The sequence below is a fragment of the Myotis yumanensis genome, unplaced genomic scaffold (genome assembly GCF_028538775.1).
Source record: "Myotis yumanensis isolate MYYU_CA2020_CCGP unplaced genomic scaffold, mMyoYum1.0.hap1 SCAF_11, whole genome shotgun sequence".
Taxonomy (NCBI): domain Eukaryota; kingdom Metazoa; phylum Chordata; class Mammalia; order Chiroptera; family Vespertilionidae; genus Myotis; species Myotis yumanensis.
Window position 1 is genome coordinate 55,898,233 of NW_027223762.1, and position 8,238 is coordinate 55,906,470.

The following is an 8,238-nucleotide window of genomic DNA, read 5'->3' on the forward strand; positions in this document are numbered from 1 at the left end:
AAACAGGGGGACACAGAGAAAGAGAGAGGAGGGGGAGGGTAGAGGGGAAGAAGGGTAAGGGAGAAGAAGAAGGGGAGGGGAGGGAAGGGGAAAGAACTTTGAACACTTGAAACTGGTTGTGTAGAGATTGGAGTATAATGTCAGAAAGAATTTATTTCCCGAGGAGTAAAGATGAATTGTTTTATTAGGCTATGAAGATGTAAATATGGGGCTCCTATGTGAAATATAAGAAAAAGATGGGACACACACACACACACACACACACACACACAACACCTTTGAACAATGATGGTTTCATTAAGGAGATATTTTGGCTCTTTATGGAAAAATGAAAAACTGAAATAGTTTGGTTACTATGGAGACAGAAAGTAAACAAGCAACCACTATGAGGAAGAACCTTGCTCAGTGGTGGGAGGAAGACAGAATTGAGCCAAACTCAAAGTTCAAATGGTAGCTCACATTCCTAAAGAGGACTGATATTTCTAAGTAGTTTGGGATTTCTGCATCCTCCAATGAACCTTTGGAAAAGGCTGTATTGATTTCACTTTCAAAAAACAATAGTGCATATTATAGATGTTATCAATGTAAACTATGGGACATGGAAAAATACAATCAAACCTATTCACATATACACTCATAAAGAATATTACACACATAGAGAACATAAATAATCCAGGGAAAAAGAGATATGAACCTGACATAATTGCCCACTAATTATGTACCAGTACAATATTTTTTTTTGTCTCTCAAAAACACGTATGTCTACTTCATTAGAGTATATTAGTCTTCAGTGACTAATAAACAAATGGATCTACTTGCTTACATGACATATTAGCATATACAGTTTATGCAGGCCACTAGGGCAAGTCTCTTCCATGAGATAATTCATGGGCCTGAGCTGATGTAAACTTTGTTATCATTAACATGCAGCTTTCAAATAGAACCCCAGGATATCAGCATACCAGTCAATTAGGAAAAAGAAGAGCATGGTGGAAGGGGCATATGTTCCAGGTATACTTCTAAGTATATGATAATCCATACACATCACCAGAAATATTACATACAAGTTACTCAATCCCACTGACATCCAACAAACACAGTTTTAATAAGTATCTACTTAGAGATTAGAGTAAATAGGATTTTAAATGGGAAAGCCATCTTAATTTTTATGAAAACAATTATCATGTGTGGTAATAATGCCTGACTTGTAATGCTGACTCAACATGTAGTTTTTCAATTGACACAGACCCCCCAAAATGCCTTATCTCAATGTTCTTTTTTATCCCATTGTCCAGGAACCTACAACATTCGACAGGCTGTGCCTCAGTCATTTGTGGAGGCCCCAGTCTGTAGTCAGGCAGCAGGAGAAAATACATCTTCTTCTGAATATTTCACCTGTGTCACTGCACCATCTGTGTTTCTCCATCATGATGAGGATGGTAAGGAATATACAAAGGCGGGATCTGAGCTTGGTCAAGAGATGCAGCTGAGCTGCTTAGCCTAGTCTCTACTAATTTCACTTTCCCAGCAAAAACAGGAAAGGGATCCAGGGCGCACAGACTAATACTAAGGCTTCTGCAGAGGCACGAGTAGGCAGTGTGCCTTCAAGGACAGGGCAAGGTCGCTCAGCACACATTTCCAACATAACAGCACTGGGACAGCTGTGGCTGAGGTAGTGGACAGTGCTGATAGGTGTTTGCAAGTTTACTCAGAACCTGCCCCTCAGGTGAGCACAAACTGATATCCTCCTCACACACTCACACATCTGTACTCCTTCATACCAGGTAAGTCCCCATTTCTCCTTTTAACTTTTTCTCTCCATACACAGGCCTTCATTCCACACCTGTCTACCCATTTTCTAGTAGCATTACCTAGGTACACTCTTACCTTCATTCCGTCACAGTCGCCCAATTACACACTAAATCTATAAATAATTTACATGCAATCACACAGATACTCTGTTTTAAATCCCTCATTCTAGGCCAAACACTTGACAACTCATATGCCTTCAAAGAAATGAACTTTGATCTGTTATCTTTATGATCCATAAGCCACTTCAGACACCAAAACTTTTACCATTCCCTTTTACCAATATCAAAAACACTCATAGGATATATCCCAGAACATCCACACAATTCCACACAAACATACATACAATGCTATATCTTAATAATTATACCACGTAAATACCTCAAATAAAGCATACCACACACATAGTTACACCATATAAATACCTCAGGTGAGGCATACCACACACAGAATTCTGAAATATCACAAATAGATGTTTTCTCACTCTACATGCTCCCACAGCCTTCAAACACATTCTAGTTTTCTTATGTTTGAAACTTCCTTTCCTAGAAATCCATCAATTACAACAAAATGTGTCCTATCTTGAAGCCCTTAATATGCCTGTGTCCCGGTCAGCACGGAAACGGAAGATCATGGAGGGGCACACTGAAGGTTTGTATGGTGATGCCTGTTAGTGGCACATGTAATTTCCATTATGTTTTCATTGTATAAGTGTAATCTCCTGGTGAGAACTACCTTCAAGGGAAATTGATAAATATAACATAATTGTATGTCCAGGTAGAAAGGAGATAGCAGTCTGTGTTCCATTTAAACATAACCTTTTTTTGTGCAAAGCCAGTCACCCATGACACATGTTGACACAATGCATATTTCTGTGCATTTAATATTTTCATGGGAACCATTTTACACTTTCCATGAAGAGAGGGCTGTGTGTGCTCACTGAACAGGCCACATAGCAGGCTCTTATTGTTTGTTTAATGGACAGATAAATACACAGATAACAAACATGGACCACATCTGTATTATTTTTATTTATTTGCAAAGTTGAGTTTAAAAGAAGATACTTTGCAGCACAGGTATATGGCAGTGGCCCTAACTCAAGGCCAGAAAGCATGGAAGGCCTCTTCTTCGGACAATTTATCCTACATCTCTTATAAAGACAGGCTAACTGGTGCTGGGAAGAAGGGACTATTGAATAGTATACATGAGGGTGGGGATGTAGACAGAACCAAGAGTTGAGCTGAGTGGTTCTGCCCATTAGTCCACACAAGGCTGCTCAGTACAAAAACTCAAACACTTCTGCATCGTCTTCAATGTGATCAGCAGTGGAAGTAATGCATTCCACGGGGAAACACTGAAAAGGACTAGAGCGTGTGCGAGGAGATCAGTGGAGAATAGCGTTTGAGGCAATAATAGGAGGGAACCAAAAGGGATGAGAGTTTCATCAGAGAAAAGTGGAAGATTATGTTTCTATGCGTCAGACAAGCCATGTTATGTTACAGTGAACGTGTGAAGCACTGATAACTTAAAACAGACACAAGTGGCAGGGTCCTCAGGAACTGCACTTAAGGTAGAGTACAGAGACACCCAGTTGAAGATCACATCACATCCATCTATTTCCATAGGCAATGTTTGACATTCGCAGTCATCCCTTATCGGTTGCATTATTCCCACTCTCCCCATCGTTCATTACCTTATAGGTTTCCATGTGCGTCAACATTCTCCACGATCTCTTATTGTCTGTATCATACAATGAGTTATAATTTCTCTGACTCCTAACACACTAGACAAGCATTTGTTTTTAAATTTCATTAAACAAAAGGGAACAATATATACTTTGTATCTGATTACTTTCTCTCATCATTATATTTGTGCGGTTTATTCACATTGCATGTGATATTAGTTTGCTCATTCTATATACCATTGCATGAATATAATTTCTTTATTGATTACACTTTTCTGAGCATTTTGGTTCCTATGAGTCTGGGATGACTTAAAAAGCTGCTGTTCTGAACATTCTATTACATGTTTTTTTCAATATGGACACATTTCCGTTTGGTGAATGCTTAAGAGTTAGACTGCTAGGCCTGAGTTTCCATATTCAGTTTTAATCCCTTCAGAACTCAATTTTTCACACTTTCCATTCTAATGCAATCTCCTATTACTGCACACCTTACTTACACACACTTCTCCTCACTCTCTTTTTCAAAGCCCAGGTATTCCTTCTCTTATACAGCTTGATTTTCACATCATCACATCCTTTCATCATTTCCTTGCATTTTGCAAATACACTAATTCCACCAATCTCACAGAGAATATTCTCAGTAATAACATACCATACCTAAACTGCATGACATATTCAACACACAGAAAAATCTGTAATGAGAGTAAAAGCAATCTACATGCATAAACATGTGTTGAACTAACACACAGACACAAAGTACACATACTATCCTCATTCACACAAAACTCATCCCATATTCAGATTTGCAAGCAACAAATCAATCACACATTATTCGATCTTAACCCAGTTTTAACCAACAAATTATGAACTTAAATACCAAGCATGTTACACTCACTATATCATATGCTAAAAATGGAAATGATATATTTACCAGGCACATTCATAAGACATGATGATAATTTTAAACAGTTAAAGAATGAGCATTGAGCTTTGTTAACAATGAGAAAGGAACAGTGACATATCAATTAGCAGTTAAATTCTTAACAATAAAAATTGATCTTTATACATCTCTATTTATAACTCAATATAGATATCAATAAGAATAGATACACATGCATGCAGAATGCTTCTTAAAACTCGTACCATATATACCCTATTGGTACAATTTTTGATGAGAAAATAGAGTTGATATCCATGTTGTAGTTCCTACATTCAAGCGTGGTTCTAAGATTTGATAATCCATATAGATCATTAAAATAATCATATACAAGACACCCACTCCCACTGACATCCACCAAACTCACCATTTAATGTGTTTACTTATAGTTTGGAATAAATGGAATTTTAAATGGAAAAGTGTCCTTAATTTCTGTGAGAGTAATGTCATGTGAAGTGATAATGCCTGACATACAATGTCCACCTGACATGTAGTTTTTGAATTGACACAGACCCCCGAAAATGCGTCATCTCAATGTTCTTTTTTATTCCATTGCCCAGGATACCGCAACACTCAACAGAATACTCCTTGTCCTGAGTCCCGTGTGGAGGCCCCATGCTGTAGTCAGGCAGTAGGGGAAAATGCATCCTCCTGTGAATATTTCACCTGTGTTTCCTCACCGTCGAAGCTTCTCCGTTTTAATGACGATGGTAAGGAATAAACAAAGGTGGGACTTGGGTTTGGTCAAGAGATGCAGCTCAGCTGCTTTGCCTACTCTCTACTTAGTTCACTTTTCCCTCAAAACCAGGAAAGGGCTCAGGGAAGATGACTAGTACTAAGGCTTCTGCAGAGGGTCCCATAGGGAGTTTGCCTTCCAGGACAGGGCACGGTCTCTCAGCACAAATTTCCAATATAGCAGCAGTGGGACCGCTGTGGTTGGGGTAGTGGGCAGTGCTGACATGTCTATGGGAGTTAACGCAGAACCTTCCCCTCAATGACCACAAACTCAGATCCTCACACACTCATACATCTGAACTCCTTCATAAACTCTATTGCCCCATTTCTCCTTCTTTTCACTTGTTCTCTCAAATACACAAGTCTTTATTCCCTGTCTCTAATAGCATTACCTAGATACACCCTTACCTTCATTCCTTCACACAATCACTTTCAGACTCACCCATTTACACTCTAATTCCATAAAGAATTCACATCCCCATCACAGAGATAACCTGTTTAGGTCACACTCTAAAAGATGTTCTTGTCCTGAAGGAAATTAATTTTCTTCTGCTGTGTCTTTAACCACATGGCACGTCAGCGACCAGCCCTTCAGACCCTCATGAGCTGAACATTCTGAGAGCTCATACACACCTCCTCTAACATTTTCAGCCTCACAATCTCATAGTAATAACTGGCACCACTCTTGCACTGCTCACATGGGCTATCATACACATAACAAACATGCACACAATCCTTAGCCATTGCCTTTTAGCAACATCAAAAAACACTTCTTGCCCTAACTGGTTTGGCGCAGTGGATAGAGCATCGGCCATCAGACTGAAAAGTCCCAGGTTTGATTCTGGTCAAGGGCATTTACCTTGGTTTCGGTCACATCCCCAGTTGTGGGTGTGCAGGAGACAGCTGATCAATGTTTCTCTCTCATCGATGTCTCTAACTCTCTATCCCTTTCCCTTCCTCTCTGTGAAAAATCAATAAAATATATTTTTAAAAAACACTTCTCAGATATGTCCCAGAATATACGTACAACTCCACAAGTACATACATGTAATCCTACATCCTCATTCCCACATAGTTATACCATGTAAATACCTCAGATAAAGCACACTACACACAGAATTCTGAAATATCAGATACAGATGTACTTCACCTGCTCACGTAGATCATGGTCATCATAACGCCTACAGCTGTCACACACCCATTCTAATTTTTTTTATATTTGAAATTTTCTTTCCTAGGAATCAAGGAGAGACTTGTATGCAAGGATTTGGTGCAAACGAAGAGTTCCTCTGACGATTCATATACCTCCATTTCTTCACATTCAGCTAGTAATAAGGATCCAGTTATGTCCTTAGTACATGGAACAGATCGAAGGCTCATGAAAATTTACTATATGCATGTACAAATGAAAAGGGGTGTGGCTGTCTTGTGCGAGACAGAGGAAGGATGGGAGCCTCCCACCAAAATAGAAGAAATGACCTATATTAAAGAGGTCCAAAAAAGTGTCCCCCTTTCTCACATGCCTGGGAAGAATCTCCTCATTTTCCCTGAGCCCAGCATAGACAGTCGAGCCCAAGGGGAGAGGGAGAAGGCTGACTGTAGCGCCAGACCTCCAAATGTGGTGAGGTATCGCAGGGCCCCATTGTGCAAGGTCCTGCACAGAGGGTTCAGGTGCATGGCTTGCTGCCACGTATTCTCTAACTTGGAGCTCCTTAAGGAGCATGTGGAGAATGGCATCAGGGAGGGCTTCAACTGCCATGTGTTTCATCGAGCCATGGCTTGTATGAAATCCAAAAGGCTTAAGAGGAAGAACAAGAAACTTATGAAAGCAACATTGAGTTGCCAGGAGGAAAAACATCTTGACATGAAGACAAACTTGAACAACTAAACAGACCGTTTTTCAGCCCTTAAAAGAGAGGAAGTGAAGCAGGTTAGATTTCACCGAGGAGGCTTCATTCCCTTCAACAGACACAGTATCCAACCTTTTTTCCATTTCTAGCACCACCATCTCTGTGATCACACCACCCATCTGAGCAGACAGCCCCTTTTAATGCTAAGCCTGAGGGACCAGAGGCAGACCACACCATCCTAGAAACTGCCTTACCCTCTCCCTTACTTCTTTTATTATACCCACACATATACCATCCGTAAACATGCTTGATGCAAGAGTGTAGACACCACAGGATTTAATAGTACAGATTCTAGTACCCCTCCACTGCACTGACTCCTGCATTTCCATGAAATTGGCCTTTTTAAACAATTTTACATACTTTTCTAAATCCCTCCTTTAAATGAAGATATACCTCTTTCCAACATCTCCCTATAACATATTTATGTGCACAATTATTTGACTGGAAGACAGATTTTAGTGAGAGAAAATAAGGTACTGCACAGATGGAACAAAAAGCAACTATAATCCACCCCTTACCTTCTATTGTGGACACTCAGGAGCATATTCACTTCTTATACACACATATTCATGGGGAAGGATGGGGCACAAAATGAACAGTTTCAAAATGTTCTGATATGTATGATATACAGGTGTCCAAAGTGTCACAGTGAGTATTTAAGCTTAATACCTTTAGAAGGGTAAAAGCTACCAACTTGTGAAGAACAATTTGCATGTTTAATTATTTGCATGTTTTTACACTTATTTAACTTCACTCATTTTCAAAGATCATTTTTAATTTTTGTGTCTCTGCCATCTACAGAGACTCATATACAAACAAAAAAGGAAATTAAAAGAATTATTTTAAATTCACAAAACTATATAGAAGGGAAATTAAGGTAGTTCCCTTTTTACATAAACATTTTTATAGTATAAAGCGTTTATCCTCCTGAATTTACTAAAGCTTAAAACTGCACTATAACATTTTGTACAACTGTATATACACACATCATCTTGAAAATGTTCAATTCTCCATCCATCCATCATGAAAATGCATGTATAAGAACTGTATATGCACCTGTTTGTGCGCAAGTTCAAAGAAGCTAAGAGAGGAATTATAGTTGCTGTTGGTTTCATCTGACTAGTATTTTTTTTCATCTTCCTTTGAATAGAGGCTCCATTTTC

At 39.1% G+C, this 8,238-nt stretch overlaps 1 protein-coding gene across 2 annotated transcripts; it reads left to right on the forward strand.

Annotated features, from left to right (window-relative positions):
• Positions 1 to 1,149: 1,149 nt before the first annotated feature.
• On the forward strand, positions 1,150 to 8,035 carry LOC139019512 (protein FAM170A-like). 2 transcript variants are annotated; one of them, XM_070428521.1, is made up of 4 exons: positions 1,150 to 1,439; positions 2,359 to 2,460; positions 4,991 to 5,140; positions 6,404 to 8,035. In XM_070428521.1, the coding sequence occupies exons 1-4, from the start codon at positions 1,211 to 1,213 to the stop codon at positions 7,051 to 7,053; spliced, it is 1,131 nt and encodes a 376-aa protein (XP_070284622.1). In that variant the 5' UTR covers positions 1,150 to 1,210; the 3' UTR covers positions 7,054 to 8,035. The 2 variants fall into 2 exon arrangements, with proteins under 2 accessions (XP_070284622.1, XP_070284623.1); XM_070428522.1 differs by lacking the exon at positions 2,359 to 2,460.
• The last annotated feature ends 203 nt before the right edge of the window (positions 8,036 to 8,238 follow it).

Bases quoted from the DNA above. Each gene is read 5' to 3' on its own strand.
- LOC139019512 (XM_070428521.1), top strand. From the start codon at position 1,211: ATGCTGACTCAACATGTAGTTTTTCAATTGACACAGACCCCCCAAAAT. The intron at 2,461-4,990 runs GTTTGTATGGTG...TCCATTGCCCAG, and splicing joins CATGGAGGGGCACACTGAAG to GATACCGCAACACTCAACAG. The intron at 5,141-6,403 runs GTAAGGAATAAA...TTTCTTTCCTAG, and splicing joins TCTCCGTTTTAATGACGATG to GAATCAAGGAGAGACTTGTA.